This window comes from Aptenodytes forsteri, unplaced genomic scaffold (assembly GCF_000699145.1).
Source record: "Aptenodytes forsteri isolate BGI_AS27 unplaced genomic scaffold, ASM69914v1 Scaffold9, whole genome shotgun sequence".
NCBI lineage: Eukaryota > Metazoa > Chordata > Aves > Sphenisciformes > Spheniscidae > Aptenodytes > Aptenodytes forsteri.
This window is the reverse complement of record NW_008796217.1, coordinates 5,647,574-5,666,161: the sequence shown is the minus strand read 5'-3', so window position 1 is coordinate 5,666,161 and position 18,588 is coordinate 5,647,574. Positions and strand designations below refer to the sequence as shown.

Genomic DNA, 18,588 nt, shown 5'->3' with positions numbered 1-18,588 from the left:
CCGCAATCCTAGCTCATGTCATGTAAGGAGGAGTCTCGTACTCTGCTGCTTTCATAGATGGTTGGGCTAAACTCTGGTCTAAACTCTCCAGGATTTTTGAAATTACTGTGAATAGCTGCATTTTGGCACATACAGCTGGAAAGCATGTAAATTATTTTTTTCTTCCCTTCAGATGTGTGTGTTCTGAGCCTGAGAAACCCAGCAATGAAACTTTGCAGGTGTGGAGGAGTATGAATAAGTCTGTGGAAAATATAACATGGAGTAACCTTACAGTTTCTGTGAGTATCTAAAAGCTATGTATATATATGTGTGTGTATATATGTATGTATAAAAAATAAATACCCACACAGTACCAGTCTTGATTAATATTTTTCATCTAGTTTCTTTCTTGATTTGAACCTCGACTGTTTTCTTTAAAACTGTATTTTTGAACTCTTTTACTTTCCCCATAATGCTTTAAACAGTCATTGTAGTGGTTTGGATGAACAAGTCCATGGCAGTAAATACTAATATCATAAATGTCTGCTTGAGGTAGCCACTTTAATCCTGCTAAGCAGAACAGTCTTGTTTCTGAAGTGCAGATGAATATGATGAGGTGAATAAACAGGAGATTGCTTCCTTCAATTTCCTGGAAAGGATGAATAAATATTTTTAAGAAGATGTGAAGATGGAATCTGCAGTTAAAATGTGGTAGCAAACATGTTTCATTAGTTTGTTAGACATTGGTATAAAACTACAACAGAATCAAAGAAACTTCCTAAATATTGATTGGAAGAAAATAACTATTTGGAAAATCGAAGGTTAAAAGAAAAGGGGAAGAACTGTTTGAAGGAATAGGCTTGAAAGCATTACCTTCTGAACTGGACATTTCATAACAATATCTAATTTTGTGGGCAGGTGAAGAGGAGGAAAGTTTTATCATGTGGAAGTGATACTGAAGGCTTTTAGGAAGAAATATTTTTGCTGATTAGTAGTTCCTTGGGTGGGATTCAGTTGCCTAAATGCAGCTGTCTAGAGCTGTTTTGCATACCCTGGCATCTGGTTTCCACGTACATCTTGAATGATTTGGATCTGCTATAGATTGTGGTGCATTTGCTAGCTGCGTGTGCCTACTTTGGCCATCTTAGGCTATCTAAAATGGCAGTAGATACCCGTGTATGGGCTCTCCTTGTGTGTGAGCCTAGGTGTTCACACTGAAGGTAGAAGGTGTTTTGCACAGCAAAAATACTATGAAAAACCTCAGTGCTTTACTTGAGTTTTGGCGGTAGTGTTTTCTATGTACCACCAATGGCTTCTAGTCTCCCATAATCACCTAGGATGGCAGTTTCTCTTGAACTTAGTTTTTATATTTATTTTTTATTTATTTATTTTTATATTATTTATTTTATATACCTTTTCATTCTCTTAAGCATCTTTAGTCTTCCCAGAGAACTGATCCAGAATTTGGTGGTGCTTATAATCAAAGTAGATTGTTAACAGGGAGAGTTTTTGTCATGAGTTAAATTTTCGGTAAATTAACCTGTTTAAAGACTAGGTTGTGGCAGTGCTGCTTCCAACTGTTTGATTTATTGGCTTGTTGTTTCCCTGTACTCCATGTGTCTACTTTAATTCTTTGCTTTGCGTTTCAGTGAGCCTTTTGGATAGGGATCATCTGACTTTGTTTTCTTTTTTTATTCAAATTCATTGTTTACGATGCTTTTCTACTTTACTAGAAATTTTTTTCCTTACAGTTGAGTTAATCTCATTTTGTAAGAGTTTCTTCCTTAACTGTATCAGGACAAAACAAAGTCAAGAATAAAGAGGTGGGAGAAACTGAGATCTCTTTTTTTGGTGTGGGTGGGGTTTTTTTTGTTTTGTTTTTTTTTTTTAAATGTTTGTCAGCTGGAAAGTTGATGTTGGATAGGCTGCTTTTCATGAGCTTAGTCCTCAGTCTTTATGCATTCAATCTTGTGATGCTTTGAGAAATAGAATAGAAATGAGGTGAATGTAAAGAAGTTGTTTCTTCTTGGGCACCTCCCAGCATTTTGGTATCCAGACATAATCAGTGATGGACACTGTGGCTCTTCTGGAACAGACAGCACGCATTTTTGGCATTTCAGGATGAGGTAATGATGAAGGAAAGAACCCCTTTTTTGGGATTGTGAAAGTTCTCAGGTGTGTTTTATATTGAAAGGCTACAAGTTAGATTGAATGTACTAAATGAATAAAACACAGAAATTTAAGGAGTTTCTCTTTGCAGGAATGTTTAGAACTTCATGGTGCATTTCGTGGACCAGCTTGTGGCCATCACAGACCATATATTCCAGATGTTCTCTTCTGGTGTTTTATATTATTCTTTACAACGTTTTTCCTCTCCTCTTTCCTTAAGCAATTCAAGACCAAACGCTATTTCCCAACTAAGGTAATTCTGATTAGAGGCTATTGTTGTCTTGTGATAAATACATTAGTATAACTTAAGAGTTGAATTTTTTTATTTTGCTTCAGAACTTTTTATTGAGAGATTTCTTTTAAGACAGAAAAAGAAATTAAAAACAGAAAATTAGCTAATAATTCCAAAAATTAAGACATTGGAGTAAATAAATTGGCTGCTGAAAATTCAGTGCTTATTCTCTGCTTTCCTATAGTTACAACAAGATGTTCTAAACATTAGAAGACCTAAGCAGTCTGTCTCCCGATATTAACGGGTATCGCCAGGTATCATTTGGAGAGATAATACTGCTGCTGTTTTCCTCACCTAGCTGTACAGAACAATTGATTGCTTTCCCCAAACTGCTGACCTATGAAGGGTTCTGAGTGGTTCCTCAGGGGATTACTATTTCTAATAGAGCCTAATATAATGATTATCCTTGGACTGATTTGCACACCTTACTTCTGTTAGCCAAAATAAAATGGTTAGATCGTCTCTAAACCTCAGCTGATCCCTACAATGTGTTCCTAATGTTTAATAAAGTCACCTTTGATAACCTGAATCTGTTGCAAATTGTCCCCCTCCTATCTAGTAAAACATCAAATGCATGAATATTAATTTCAGAACAATTCAGTGATGTGTTTTTGAATTAAGCTACAAGAGACTAGCTGTGATGGCCCAGCCTCCCAGTAGGGTTGAGAGGACAGGAAGATGAGGAAGGAGTTATTTTAAGTAATTTGCTGCTTGCAGTAGATCATTTTAAATGAGATAATTGTTGTACAGAATACTTACCTTCTGCAACTTCATGCTATGCTGGTAGGCAGCTTATATTTTAAAATAAAAGGAGAAAATATATATAATGTTCAGTGGTGTAGTATAATATAAATAGACTTCACTATTCATAGGGGAGAAAATTGACTTTCTGTACATGCAAATTGTAATGATGAAAAAGCAAGAGTTAACACAAGTCTTTTCTTTATAGGTGCGTTCTACCATTAGTGACTTTGCAGTATTTCTGACCATAGTTATCATGGTTTTGATTGACTATCTTGTAGGAGTACCTTCTCCTAAGCTTCACGTTCCAGAGAAGTTTGAAGTAAGAAATAAAACCTTTTAAAAAGCTTAACTTTTTAAGTGCTTGCAGTTTCATAGACAGTAGAATAACGGAATTGTATAAACAGAAATTTATCTTTTTTACTTAAAATGTAGTTGATGAAGTAATCTCCCTTTTCTGTTTTGGATGTATATCTCATCTGACAGAAGAGACTATGCTTTATATTCTAATATCACTGAAAAGGAAGCATTCTTTTGTGCAAATGTGCAGAAATGAAGGAATGGAATGGATTTGTTTTAATTTCTTCCCTATAAATGTCACATTCACATGTAACAGCTAAATCAGTCTTTTGGTTAAAGTCATTGGAAAAAAAAATTAAACACATATTTAAGAGAGTGTTAATCTGTTCGTTGCAGCTGTTTGTATCAATAAAATTAGCATTTTATCTTAGTCGTTTAATTCTTATTGTTGATGTTTGTTTTTTTCAGCCCACCCGAAAAGACCGAGGGTGGTTCATAGATCCTCTGGGAAGCAATCCTTGGTGGACACTCTTGATCGCTGCTGTTCCTGCTTTACTCTGTACCATTCTCATTTTCATGGATCAACAAATAACAGCTGTTATTATAAACAGGAAAGAGCATAAGCTGAAGGTAAAAGTCATTTTTGCAAAACTCTAGTGTTGTGTAAGTCAAGTTTATTTTAAATCAGATTAATTCTGCAAGTCTGTGAAGCATTACCAACAGCTACTAAATAAATGTATATATTGACTAATAAAGAACAAATATAATCTTGTGGACGCTCTCAAAGTATCTAACTTTTGTAGTTATCTGTTATTTGCCAGCTAAGTTATAAATACGGTATCATATAAATAGAAAGTTTATCAAATGATTTGTTTGCTTAATTTTACAGAAAGGCTGTGGTTATCATCTTGATCTGCTCATGGTTGGTGTTATGTTGGGGATATGTTCTATCATGGGCTTACCATGGTTTGTTGCTGCAACTGTCTTATCTATAAGTCATGTTAATAGCCTGAAAGTTGAATCTGAATGCTCAGCACCAGGAGAGCAACCAAAATTTTTGGGAATCCGGGAGCAGCGAGTGACAGGATTGATGATTTTTGTCCTGATGGGGCTGTCAGTGTTCATGACCTCTGTGTTAAAGGTAAAAGACAGTTTTTCCAAAATACTTGTATTTTCTTTGTGCTTTTGATTTTGATATTGTGATTTAGCATTTTATAATGCTAAGAAGTTTTATTATGTTAAGTAAAATATGCCTGGACTCATTCTTAAATTGCCTTTTTAACAACAGGTGTTAGTTGAATAGAAGCGATGAGGGGAGATGAAAGAAAATGAAATCTGAGCAAGCTAGAAATGTAGTAAATAGTGAAGAAAGCAACGTTTGTCCATGTTACCTGATTTTCTTGCCAGCTATTTTTGAGTTTCTCAAGTCCATGTTACCTAAAATAGTTCTGTAGTTTTTATGTGAGTGCCTAAATGGAGAGAGAAAAGGAATGTGATAAAGATACACAGTTACTTGAGCAGAAGGAATATAATATAGCAGAAGAAACAGAAACATCTGGTTTAAAAAGTTATCATCAGAAGCAACACTGTTCACTTCTCATTCTTATCTTCAGCTTATTAAACTTCCTTTGATGTTTAAAGTGTCAAGATTATCTTATGCATCATCACAGTGTAATAGAGATTTTTGCAGGTAGTATTGTGGCCTCAGTTTATACTTTGTTTCTTAATTATATCCGTAGTTCCCTTCCGAAGACTTTATTGGAAGAAAACCAAACAGTTCAGTTGGCTTTTTGCTCAGATTTGAGTAAAATTTGTTCAACTTCTGCTTTGTTGTTTCAAATCCAGTAGTTAAAAGGAGAAATGAAAAAACCTGTCTTTTTGTTGCCAAAATAGCAAATATGGCATAAATTGCATAATTGCTAATACCTTTAAATAACTTTATAAAAGTCTGTTTAAAGACAGCTCACAAGTCATTTCACAGAAAGGTAGCTTCTAATGGCTGGTCAAGTTTAGATAATGGGAAGAAAGAAACCTATGAACACACAGATACAGTTTAGTAATTAGAGCTACATATTACAAATTCTTAATAGTTGACCATTTGTATGTGTTAAAGAATGTAAAGGTCTGAAAACAATAAGGCAGTAGCAGTTATTAAAAATGAGAATTCAGATTTGACAGTCTCTGGTTGAAAAGCTAGCAAGAGCTCAGCTGTATAATGCAAATGATCAGAATCAGAAGCAAAAATATTGAAATAGATTTATTGTTGCTCAAAAGCAAAAGATAAAGGTGCTGATTGCTGAAGCGAGGTGTTTACCCCACATTTTAACAGCTGATTCTTAGAAACTAAGACTTCTATTTTTTATGGAACCAGCGGTAATAGGAATGAAATTATTACTATTTGCTTTTTATGAAATGTTTTTCTTTTTCAATGTGAATGGCTGTTACTGTTCAAAAGAAGGAAGGAGAACAAAGCTTTGCATCTGTAGGTCGCTGTGCTTTTGTTCCATGTATGGATTTATACTGATTTAATGCAGTAGAAGTTAACATAAATGAAGTACTAGCATGTCAAATTATAGAGCTTACAGTGAAGACACTAGCGCTTTTTTTTTTCCATACACACACACACATATATATACAGTAATGAATCCCTAAGGCATAGTTTTATTCTACACTATTTAAGTTTCAGTAAAGGCTTTTGTTCAGGCTTGATAGCAGCAGTTTTTATTAAGATTTCGAATTGTGTCTTGGTTGTCCTTTACTCAGGAGTTTCATGAATTCAGGAGCAAAGAAAGCTTTGCTTGCTTTGTGTAGGTTGCAGAGGTTTGATGCAAGTGCCACTGAAATCGGTGGACAACTTCATTATCTTAGTAAGCTTTAAATTGATCTGCTTATTGGAGCAAAATTTAGCCCTGAATAATTAGCAGATTTTCATAGCTCAGTAGGTATGGTGGGTTTTTTGTTTCATCTGCTCCAGAAATGCAAGATTCGTGATCAAAAGCAAAACTTCATATGGCAATTTCATGAAGTTGATAGTCTCAGTACAGTTCCTATCGGATAGCAACATAGAGCAGCATACTTAGCATTAATAGAAATCTTGGTTGCAACCTAGAAAATTGAATGAATAGGCAGTCAGGACTGAACTACTTTTTTAATTCTGGTGGTAGCCTTGTTAGCTCTAGATTTTTTTTGCTGCTCAATGATGCATATATTTCCTCTATATTTATAAAGAGCCTCAGCTTTTACAGACTTCACTTAAGTAAAATATAAAGTAAAAAAAATAACTTGGTCCATGTCTTTCACTAATACTTACTGCTATGTTATGCCATGTTGATTTCACAAGTGACTGTGTGGGTGTTTTTTCCTCCCCAGTTTATTCCAATGCCAGTTTTGTATGGTGTCTTTCTTTACATGGGAGTATCTTCATTAAAAGGCATTCAGGTAACGTCTGATTTTAATGAGCAATTTGCTTTTGTTTAACACTAAATAAAAATGAAACTGTAACACATTACTTTGTGAGCAACAATAAAGTTAGCCCATATTGTCTGAATAGCATGTAGGATACTTTCCTGAGTGTCATGTTCAGATACTTGTTCTTACCGTGTTGTGCCTTCACTTCAGTTCTTTTGCATTTATTCTTTCAGTAGTGTAGCTGAGCAACGAACTTTCTGAAATATTCTGAAATTTTGTAGTAGTAATGAGAGGCGGGAAAAAAACCCAACAAAACAAAACAGCCCCCAGCCCCACGCCCTTGAATATTCAGTGCCCTTCATTAGTATTTTATTTGGGATTAACTTACGTTTCTGGAGTCCCCTAAAAATGTTTATTTCTTTCCGGAGGGAAAGAAAATAATTAACTGAAGGATGATTTTATTTTTCAATGCAGTTTTTTGACCGTATAAAACTGTTCGGAATGCCTGCGAAACATCAACCTGACCTGATTTATCTACGTTATGTGCCACTCTGGAAGGTCCATATCTTTACAGTTGTTCAGCTCACTTGTCTAGTTCTGTTGTGGGTGATTAAAGCCTCTGCAGCTGCTGTTGTTTTCCCTATGATGGTAAGTTACCTGTTTTACAAGTTAATAATTTTCCAAGAGTACGTGCATCATCCAGGATCCCTTCAGAACATATTTGCTGCCTTAAGAAAGAGGGGAGTGGGAAAGAAACAAAAGAACCCTTAGTACAATTGTTCACTTTTGTGAACACAAGGACTTTTCATTTCCTGAAAATAAGCAATTCAGTTGTGAATAGCTATTGATAGTGGAAATTATTTAACTTTGTGTTAAGATAAAACTAGTACTACAAAAAAGGGCTTCAGTTAAAGATTCTGAATATACTGAAAGTGTGTGTGTGCGCGTTTTTGTTCATTTAAATAGTTTAATATAAATGATTCCATTTCTGGTTCCCTTAAGGTTCTGGCATTAGTGTTCATTCGCAAGCTCATGGATTTATGTTTCACCAAAAGAGAGCTTAGCTGGCTTGATGATCTTATGCCAGAAAGTAAAAAGAAGAAAGAAGATGACAAAAAGAAAAAAGAGAAAGCAGTAAGTGTGAAAACAATCAAACTAAGCATGTTGTAAATTACTAGAATATACTTAAGACTTAAAAGAATTTCAAGTGGCCTGAGCATATGACCTTATATACCAAATACACATTTTGAAATTCTTTACTAATGAGATTTAATGCTAGAGGAACTATTACTGGCAATTAAGTTAAGGAAAAGTCACTGTTTCAATGATGCTATTATGAACTATGACTCTTATTTGTGATTAAAATTAGCAAGCAAAGTGGAAGGAAGCAGTTTTTAGCACAAAATGTTTTCTGTGTCTTTCATGAGGTTAGAAGGTGGGTGTGGATGGGAGAGAAAAGCAGTGGAGTAGGGATCTTTACCCTGCTTAAATTAATCACAAAACTGTTCATATCAGGGACATTTTGCTTGTGTGTGTTTGCAGAGCTGTAGTTAAAAACAACTGCTAGTTACAAATCGTATAGTAATATAGCTTGTATAACTTCTCCATAAAAGTCTTATTTAACTGTACATCAGCTAGCTGAATTCCTTACAAAAGTTGTAACACCCTCCTTCCCCACTCCCCCATCCCCCTACCTGGATAAAACACTTCTAAGAAAAAAGGTCTTAAACTATACCTCCTGCATTCAACTCGAGTACTTACGGGGAAATGCCCCTTACCCCTATGAAAACTAACTGTCAGCATGAGATACTTTGATTTCTGCTGCATGAGTAATTTTATAAACTTTTTACTTGGAATTTACAGGAAGCAGAGAGAATGCTTCAGACAGGGGACAATGAAAGTGTACACCTTGCATATGGAGAAGCAAATTTGGATTTTCCTGTAAAAAACCTAAAATACAGGTATAATAAAATGTTGGTCTTTTAAGAGTTTTTGTATCACGTGCTGTAATTTGCTTTATATTAAGTTGGTTATGTAGGAGTTGAATTAATTTTTTTTCCCAAGCTTGTAACTCAGCCATGATTAGGAAGTATGAAGGTATATCTCATGGTGCTTATAGTAGCATTTTTATGTTGCATTGTTCTTTAAAACTGCATCTTAATTATAAATTTACGTGACCATCTTGAACAGATCAGATGACTCAATTTCGACCAGCTGTACTCAAGGTGAAGAAGCTTCCTTGGTCAGTTTTCGTGGAATACTTGTGTGTTACTGTGCATGAAATACCAAGTATTAAGCAACTAATAGCATCAGTTGAGCCGTGTGTTTACCAGCCACTTGGATTTTTCAGAAGAAGTCTAAGTGTGCAGTTCTTTGATGGTTTATTTAATTGAGGGCTAAAGTCTATAATTTCTGTGATATAAAAAAAAAACGTTTTAGAGGCAGCCATTTTTACTTTAAAAGGTCATTTTCTGAAAGTAAATGTGAGGAGAGGATTACTGGTTCTCTTCCAGAAAAGGAAGTGCTGGAATTTCACTGATGGAAAGTTCCTCCAGCACTGGAAGGCGTTTTGTCCCAGTATGTATCTCCCTTACTGGGGATGTATTCAGCTGAGTTGTCAGGTATTCTACAACTGTTCAACACACCCGGAAGATGCGACAGATAAATAGCTTGCCAGCTTTTTTTGCCTCTCTAATACTAAGGGTTCCTAGGTTAAAAATTGGCTTTCCTATGGATCTAGGGTAGTGTCAGGTCTACCCTGATCTGAGTTGGGAACAGGCAGATTTTTGGATTAGACAGATACTCCTGCTGAGTGCTATTGTCTACTCTAAGAGCAGGCTTAATCAGACTTCAGCAACTCAAATGAAAATGCTAAATGCTAAAGCTTTTTTAAAAAACATTTGAGTTGCTAATTGCTCTCATGGTAGAACTAGGATTTCATCAACTATGGGCGTGTGTGTTTATATATTTTACTGTCTTGCATCTTGTGGGGTTTCCTGAGGAAAAATGTCTTTGAAAGATTCCTGTGCATTCTGAAGAACTCTTACAGATACCCTGGGGTAGATTCTGAAGCTTAAGTATGGAACAGCACAGAAAACGTATCTACAGACAACACCTAAGTCTGCTGTACATACAAACATGTGGAAGGCAAAGGGGGGAAATCGGTTTTGAAAGCTTGCTATCTGAGGGTGAACTTAATTTCTGCAGGACTTGGGGGGGTAGTGGCAAAAAAACCTTGAAAAAATGTCTAGTAAGGCTCTGCAGGAAAAAAATTAACTTGAAATCTGTCTAGATAATTGGGACTTCTAGATTTTTACTGGTTTTAAATCTCAACTGATGTACCAGTTTCAAAATTTTATTAACATCGGCTCTTCTGCCCTTGATTATTTCCTGGAAACAATTTAAAATAATTCTGATTTATGAAAGCCTTAGCAGAACAGTGTGATTAATTTCATTTTTTCTGAGCATGCAAAATAACTTTCTGAAGTTACAGGTAATTTAGAAATGAGAGATCTCTCAAATATTCTCAGTGTCTTAATGGTATCTATGTGAAAAACTGTTTTAAGATGCTATGTGTTCAAGGCAGCGCTAGTGAGTTAAATTTTCAAATTTTTGTTGAAAAAATTATTATTTTGTTGAAATATATTTGTAAGAGATGAACTCAACTTGTGGCTGTGTAAATATTGAAAGGAGGAACAACTGATGTAAATGATGAGTGACAATAAGTATAATGCTGTTGCAAGGTATTGAATACTAACCAGAAAGTATGTTTGTTCTTTAGTGTTGATCCCTCAATTGTAAACATATCAGACGAAATGGCCAAAACTGCACAGTGGAAGGTTCTTGCCATGAGTACTGAGAGTGCCAAAGTAACCAGAGCTAACCTGAGGTAGCTATAATTACTCACGCATTTTCTAACGATGGTCTTGTGTTTAGCAGCTAATAGCTGTACTTGTATTTCTTGAAATGTATCTCAAAAAAATGAGTTTATGTGGTTTGTAAATCTGCGTTGACTTTTTACTTTTGAGGAACTTGAATTCGAACTTTAATTTTTGCCCTTTACTCTGAAGTTAAACAATTTCTATAAGGAATTCCATTATTTTATTAAATGTATTATTACAATTTTAAAGTTACTCTTTATTTGCTTAATACAATTGTATGCTACTCTGATGGGCTTAGGGTTTCTAAAAGCTTTACTAGAGTGTATATGAGCATGGGAATTGTTTGATCCTGAACATTACAAATGCCAGTGGGAATAAAAGGTAAGTCCAGCATTTTCGTTGTTGCTTTATGCTGCCCTAGGGTCTGCCCCCTGTTTTTGTGGGTGGGTTGGTTGGTTGGTTTATTTGTTTTTTTCCCCAGCTCATTTTTAATCTCTAAAAATTAAACATGGCTCAAATACTATATTCACTGGATATGAAATATACTTGAATGAAGTGCTGGACACTTTAGGAGTCCTTGATGCTATGAACATTTCCTGCAAGCTGACATGCATCTTCTGTGATGGCCAGGAGCCTCTTTCTCAGTGAGCTTCCCATCAAACAAGAAAGTCTGTATGCAATGAATCATTCTGCTATTCCGTCCTAGTTTTTTCCCCGTCTGGCTGAATCTATCAAGGGGAACAAACCAAATCCTGAATATTCATATAGAATACCCCCAACTTCCTGAAAGGCTTGTGATTTATAGGGACTGGTATCTGTGGACTGTTCCATCACAGTGCAACTATTGCTTAGTAGTTTTTATGTAGGAAAGAGGGGAGAATTGGCCTGTTGACTTGGAAAACTAAGCTTATGCAATCCTGCTGTCTGTACATACATCTTCTTTTGGTTGATCCCATTCAGCCAAATCTGTCAAAGGAAGACAGGTTTCAGAAATGGGATATTGTCAGGTTTTGTGTAAAATTACATCTTGGTGGAAGAGTTGGTGGTGAAGGGATTATTCGTACATAATAGTCCAAGCTATCGGTTGCTGTTTAGCTTGCATCATGGAAACAGCAGTAGTGACTGGCCACCTAGCACTTGTACACTATCTGTTTATCCAACACGTGCATTGCTCCAAACTAGGCATGGAAATACACTTTGTTTTGCCCAGACAGTGGGTCAAACAAGGGTGAAGAAGGAGACAAGGAGAGAACTTGGAGGTATTATAATAGGAAGAGCTGAAGAGACTCATTAGTGCAGGCACCATTTTCAGTGAATCTTCAGCCTGTATTGTTTAAACATTTTTAAATAAGTGTTTTAAACATTTTTAAAAGATCTTCTAAAACTTGCGTGCCACACAAGCTAGACTGCCAGGAAGATAGATAACAGAGGCATTAGGTAGATAACAGAGTGTGTGTGTCAGTATACCCTCGTATTCTAATTTTTTATTTTCTTTCATGCTGAGTTCTGAGAAACCTGTTACAGAATTTGTGGATGCTTCTGGTACGTTATCTGATAGTCATTGGGTGTATAAGGCTTGAAGAGATACAGACCTGTATTTCTCTTTCCAGAAGAACTAAAATTTTTAGATTCGGTTTTCAGGCAGTTAGAAGTTAGTACAACTCCATCTTGTGCTCTCCTGTTTCCTGAGTAGGTTAAATTAGTATAGAATTATATGCAGCACTAGTGAATTAGGCTTCTGACAGGTTTGCAATGTTTTTTCATCTACTTAGGTCATATTCAGTATTCCATCTATTTTTTATATTTTGCTATAAGGCATTTCCCTTTGATTCCGTAACATGCCCTGCTTGAGATTAGTATGGTAAAAATTGCATCTTGGAAGGGAACTTGCTAGAACTACAAATTGAAAATGAAAAAAGCTGGTGCCGGAAACTAGCCCTTTCAAAAGGCAATCTGATATTGCATGAATCTGGAAAATGTTAGAAGGCAGGACCTCCTTGAGCCTTAACTCAATTAATTGGTTGCTGTTTTGAGGTATTTGCTACCCTTTTTTGTATAGTGGGTGCTGGAGAGATTGAGAGATGTCACCACTGCTCAGGCAAAAGTAATTCCCGGTAAATTTTTCATGTCAGTTCTGTTAAGGTTTTTCTGTGTAACAGTCTTCATCTGAAAGCATGGACAGATGTTTAGTGCTGTGCTGAAAATGGTTCTGTAGGCACTGCTATTTCCAGATTTATAGGTTTCAAATAGGTTGCAGTTTGAAGCAAGCAATGTCTTGGAATTCCAGATGACATGTTTTTGGGTTGGCATTATTTCTTAAAAATCTTACCTTTTTGAAAAAAAATATTTTGTTAGATTTGTTTGTATTTCCTGAACTGATCCAGATTGCTTTTTCTTTCTACCTCGACCATCTCTCATATTTTATAGACTCTGTAGAGTCCAGGCACACTTATATTTTCTAAGGAATCCCAGAATGTTTCTCTTTGTGTGAATTTCTAATACTTTTTTTCCTTAAAGAGCAACTCCACAGATGTGTCCTCTCTTCTAAAATTCATGCCTAGAGAATCCTCCCTCTTATGCTGTTCCAATTTCTCTTCTACTGTCCTGTAACTACCCCGGGACGTTCCTTTCTGTCCTTGGATAAGCCACTGTTCAGTGGCTGGGCTAGGGGGTGAAGAGTGTCAGTTGTCCAGGTGCCAGCCAGCCTGTTGTCTTTAGGGTCTTCCACTTGAATGGACACTTATGCAGATTTCTAACCGTCCTCTACTGTTGTTACAAGTGTGGTTCCCCATTTTGAAAAGACTGAAGTGTTTTCCCAGTCTTGTATTGTGAACAAAATTGTTTCCCTGCCCAATAATTAAGCAGCATTAATAATATTGCTTGTTACATATTTTTGAGCATTTTTAACTAGACAGTTTTGTGGGTTTTGTTTTTGTTGTTGTTTGTTTGGTTCGTTGGTTGGTTTTGGTTTTTTCCCCCAAAAAAAGATGTTTTGCAAAACAATTTCAAATCAATAAAAACAATAAAAGCAGTGGGATTAGAAATGGTATTTATAGATAAGATCTTGGGGATTTCTCTCTTTAAGCTTGTATTGTTCCTATGAATAGTATTTAACAATTACTAGAATGTAATAGAAATACATCATCATGAAAGTATCCTTACATAAATACTTTCAATGTTCATTGTTAAGTATAAAATGTTTGAAAGTTAACCTTTACTAAAGTGAACCAAACCTTACATTTTCCTCTTTGCTTTCAAACAGCCCTGAAAAACCAGGAAGTGTGAAAATAAATGTGGAAGATTCACCTGTTGTGAAATACGTGGATGCTGAAACATCTTTATAGAACTGAACCAAGGGGAATTGCGTGTATTTGTGTGTGTATATATATCACTGCAGGATATTATACCATTGAAGTGTGACTTCCAATTTAAGGAGTGACATGTATTTAATTCTGCCATTGTTTAGGGCACTGTAGATATGCTTGCATAATGAGAAGATTTTCCTACAAATAAGATGAGTGGTAATCACACTTCAGCTATTTATTTTATTGGAAATTTTATTTTCATTTTTAAATAGGAAGATTGTAATGAATACATATTATTTTCAATAATCAATATGTGCATAAAAGTTAAATCAGCTTTTGCTGATGATTACTGGTCCACATTGCTTAAAATTTTGCAATACCTCTGTTTATAATGTGCGCTACAGAAGTTTGTTTTCCATGCAGGCAATTACTGCTTGTTTTTGCAGGGTATACTTTTTTTGTGATTTCATAGAACAAATATTAATGTGCTGTTGACAAGAACTACTGTGTTTTGTGTCTCCACTACATGCTAGTGTGTTCTGGATTCTGTCTCTCCTATTTTACAGGAGTGGCCTAGAGCCCTAAGTCAGGTGGTTAGTTAATCCTTAAAATATATATAATACCCTTTTTTTGTTCTGCTACTTTTTTTTTTTTTTTTTAAATTTACTCTTGATTTTTCATTATTGTCCAGTAGCAGTATAAGTGCAGTAACTGTAGTTACAGTCCCAAGTTAGGATTTGCCATTCTGGGCACTCCATGTTTACACAATATAAATTGGATTTACAGGCAGCAATTTGGTCTATAGGAAGTTACACATACTTACCACACGAGTGCTTTTGAATTCTTTGTTCCTGTTTTTACTTACATTTTTCCATCGACTTTCAGAGTCTGATTTACTCAGCTCTAAGACTGAAACTTTAGAGTATTTCATGTCCTCATCAAATATATTTCTTGCTTAATTAATTTTTAAATTTACTGTGTATTTGATTAAATTAGCTGTAGTTTAATTCTGTAATAGGTTTATGATCAGTATTATTTTATGGATTACAAATTGCTCATGATATTTGTGTGTACAGTTCTGATCCTCTCCATTGTAAAGGGCATATATGATAGCACACCAACTTATTTTTAAACATTTTATTTATTTTAATTAGTATAAAATTTTATCATGTAAGATTAATTAAAAAAGTAATTATTCATTTATTAAAGTAAATGGGATTTTTTGGGGCTTACTGATAAAGATGCAGTCAGTACATTTTCAAGTTCTAGTGTTTAGCATTATAGTATTTGAAATAATGAAAATTTTATGTATAAATGAAAATCTTGATCACTTACCTGCACAGTTTCCATTATTAATATTTTTTTGCCTTACGCCTTAGTTTTTTGGCTTTAATTTCTGAAACAATCTCTCTACATTCTGAATTGCCACCAGCCCTTTCTGGATGTATTACAATGGCTTTAATTAGAATCTGTGCTCATTTAAAATTAGAAGATGCCGTTTGCTTAATTCTGCTTTTGGCAAAGTTGGGAGTTTTACCATGGACCGTGTGGTAAAATTCTCAACAACTGCAAAAGGAGCTGATTCTGGAGGAGGGCAGAGTTCATCTGAAAATACCACTTGAGGTGGAATTTTGGTGCTCTTCAGCCAAGTGTCACTTGGAGAAAAGATAATTGTATATTACAAAAATAAAGCAATCAGTGAGAATAAATAGAAACATTTAAAAATAGCATTTAAGTTACATGGACTGTTACCATTCCCTTTAAATGTAATGTAATTAAATAATGGTTTTATTTTTCTTTTTTCTTTTTTTTTTTTCTTTTTTCATTTGGCTGAATTCCGAGAAGGCAGTTTAAAGAAAGTAAATCATAGAGTACAGCAATACGAATAATGTTATCCAAACTGTCGTAACAAAGGCTCAGGTCAGTGGCAAAGCAAGTGAGGTCCGTATTACCGATTTGACTAATACTGTTTAATGACCTATATACGTGCTCCTTTATTCTTAGATAATAGTGTAGCTTGTGCCTTAGCTTGAGTATGTGCTCTTTCAGAAAGTACCCGTTTTCCCTCTAGTCAAACTGAGATGCAATGAAACTATAGCAGATGGTTTCCTGAAGCTTTCTGCGTTATTTAAGAAAAAAAAAAAAAAGAAAAGAACACATCTGCATGTCAGTTGTTGACTACTGAGTAGCTCTTGCTGAATCAGAGGGAAGATTATTTTGGGCAGTTTACATAGCGTTATCCACAACACATTACTTCTGTACTAGTCCTCCCAGTAGTATTTTACACTTCATGTTCACAGTCCTACAACAATTTCCAAAGCCCCATTTCCCAAACCCCCCCCCCCCCCATTATTATGAGCCTCTTAGATTTTTAACTCTTTAATGGCGGAAATCAGGGTTCCCTGGTGCTGCACATCTTGTATCTGGTTTCTGCTTCAGAAGGGTAAAGTTTTGGTAATACTACAGGAAGTGGGTATTTTTCTAGTAAAGTTGAAAGGAAACAAAACCAAAGACCCACAAGTCCAGTCACAGTATTTATTTAATTTTAATTGTGTAGATATTTTAATCGGTGCCAGAAATACCATGACTTGCAACACAGTTTACAGTGACCTTTAGTTCCAGTGTTCTTGGTCAGTAGCATGTTATGCGTGCACTTTTTTCCCCATATGAATAGAAGAAGAACTGGTATTAAGTGCATAAAACCCCGTTGATAATCTATGGTTAAGTGATTCGCTGCTCATTTTACACCTTCTCTGCTTTAAAATCACACATAGTATTAAACAGCTAAAGGTGTAGTTTACTGCATGTAGATACACGTTTTGCCTTAACGGATGCAAAAGAGCGGTGATAATGCGGTGCACTGATTTTTTTTTTTTTTCCATAGGGGTTAAGCCCTGTAAAAACTACGCCAATGTATTTCCATTCCAACAGTTAAGGAAAATAAACAGCCCTGCACTTTTTTTAGATGCCTTGGTTTCCCGGAATGGAGCTTAGTGCTACTGTGTGTCTGGCTGCAGAGCCACCTCAGGAAGTCCCTATTTTTTTTTTTTTCCTCCCCTTCTTTTTTTTCTTTTCTTTTTCTAATTTATTTATATATATGAATGTTTACATAAAGTGTAGGTCTTAATTTTGACCACTCCATTTAAATTATCATCTAAAATATTTCACTTAAAATGCAGTTTCATGTTTAAATTATATTCTACAAAACTCATTCTTAGTATTTTCATATGTATTGCAATGACATGCTTTTCATTCTGTTTACATATGCCCAAGTTAATTATACTTTCTTCCTAGATCAATTTTGCAGCTGTAACATAAGGTTATTCAGTGAAATGTTCCAAATTGCCAAGTTTGTCATCATAAAACCTGTTAGGGTGGAATTCGGTGCCCTAGCGGAGGTTTTTCAACCAAAGGTCTTGGCCATTTTTTCTACATTTAATGAAAGTTCTCCCATAACTTCACCATTTGCTTCACCTGCATCTCTGTCTTTATACGGTAGCTTCCTAGTCTGTGCCCTTTGCAAAGGCGGGTGCGACAGGCTGTAAAATACATCTGTAACGAACAGGTGTCGTGTCGCGGAGCCTGCACCGTGTTAAAGGGTTGTCTTGTACATACGTTCTGTAAATCGTAAGATAAATGGTTCATGATTTTCAGTTCACAAATGTAGTCTGTTAGATGAGCACCACAATGCTTTTAGTTCTCTTTTTGCTTTATATGATTAGTAATGTTTTAATTACTCATCTAGGTCAAATTCATTATCAAGTACAGTACAAACGTGTGAAATACGTTTATACCAACAGTAATTTATTTTACGGCAAATTTTAAGACTAGAGGCGCACAGCTTTGAGTCAGCGTAAAAGTAGTGCTATAAAGAAAGCAAATTGCTTAGTAATTTTAAGTCGATTTTATTTTTTAACCTTTTTAGTGAAAACTTACAGGACTTCTTAGTTGGCATTGAAGTTAATCTAAAGACACTTTCATATTGAATTTAGTATCTGTTGACATTTATTTGGAATAATGAATGAGTTTGAAAATCAATACTTTTCTAAATGATTTTATTGACAAGACACATAATTTGTAGTATTTTTCTTTCTATTGTTGCTGATACTCCTGTGCAAAGGTGTCTTCCAGGGTTCAGCATCTGTAGCTGAACCTACAATTTTGATTCTAATACTGATTATTTGAAATGTGATTACATACTGTACGGTTCGAATTTTTTATGACTGCTTTTCTAATTACAATGATGTTTTCTTACTTTATAACAAAACCCAAAGCAAATGAAAACATTATTCCAAACGTAGAATCAATATTCAGTTTATACAGAAAACACAACTCTCAGACTTGTCTTTAATGTGAAAGATCCAGCCTTCGTTGTTTTAAGTACTGCTAGAATAAAATTATCTTTTGTAATGTTTCAGAAAGTTGGTAAAAGCAATAAAAATCTACTGAACTACAGGTAGTGTCTTTCTCTCTCTTCCTTACGTGCAGACGGGGGGGGGTCGGTGGGTGCTGT

The 18,588-nt window shown here is 35.2% G+C and overlaps 1 protein-coding gene across 1 annotated transcript in view; it reads left to right on the top strand.

Annotated features, from left to right (window-relative positions):
- The window catches only part of SLC4A7 (solute carrier family 4 member 7), a 73,054-nt gene extending 54,526 nt beyond the window's left edge, over window positions 1-18,528 (top strand). Inside the window, exons 16-26 of the mRNA XM_009288623.2 lie at window positions 173-278; window positions 2,240-2,401; window positions 3,390-3,503; window positions 3,950-4,111; window positions 4,371-4,622; window positions 6,851-6,919; window positions 7,364-7,537; window positions 7,892-8,023; window positions 8,753-8,850; window positions 10,671-10,778; window positions 14,033-18,528. Of these exons, the coding sequence (XP_009286898.1) occupies window positions 173-278; window positions 2,240-2,401; window positions 3,390-3,503; window positions 3,950-4,111; window positions 4,371-4,622; window positions 6,851-6,919; window positions 7,364-7,537; window positions 7,892-8,023; window positions 8,753-8,850; window positions 10,671-10,778; window positions 14,033-14,114 (1,459 nt within the window). The 3' untranslated portion in view covers window positions 14,115-18,528. The remainder of the gene's footprint in view (window positions 1-172; window positions 279-2,239; window positions 2,402-3,389; window positions 3,504-3,949; window positions 4,112-4,370; window positions 4,623-6,850; window positions 6,920-7,363; window positions 7,538-7,891; window positions 8,024-8,752; window positions 8,851-10,670; window positions 10,779-14,032) is intronic.
- The last annotated feature ends 60 nt before the right edge of the window (window positions 18,529-18,588 follow it).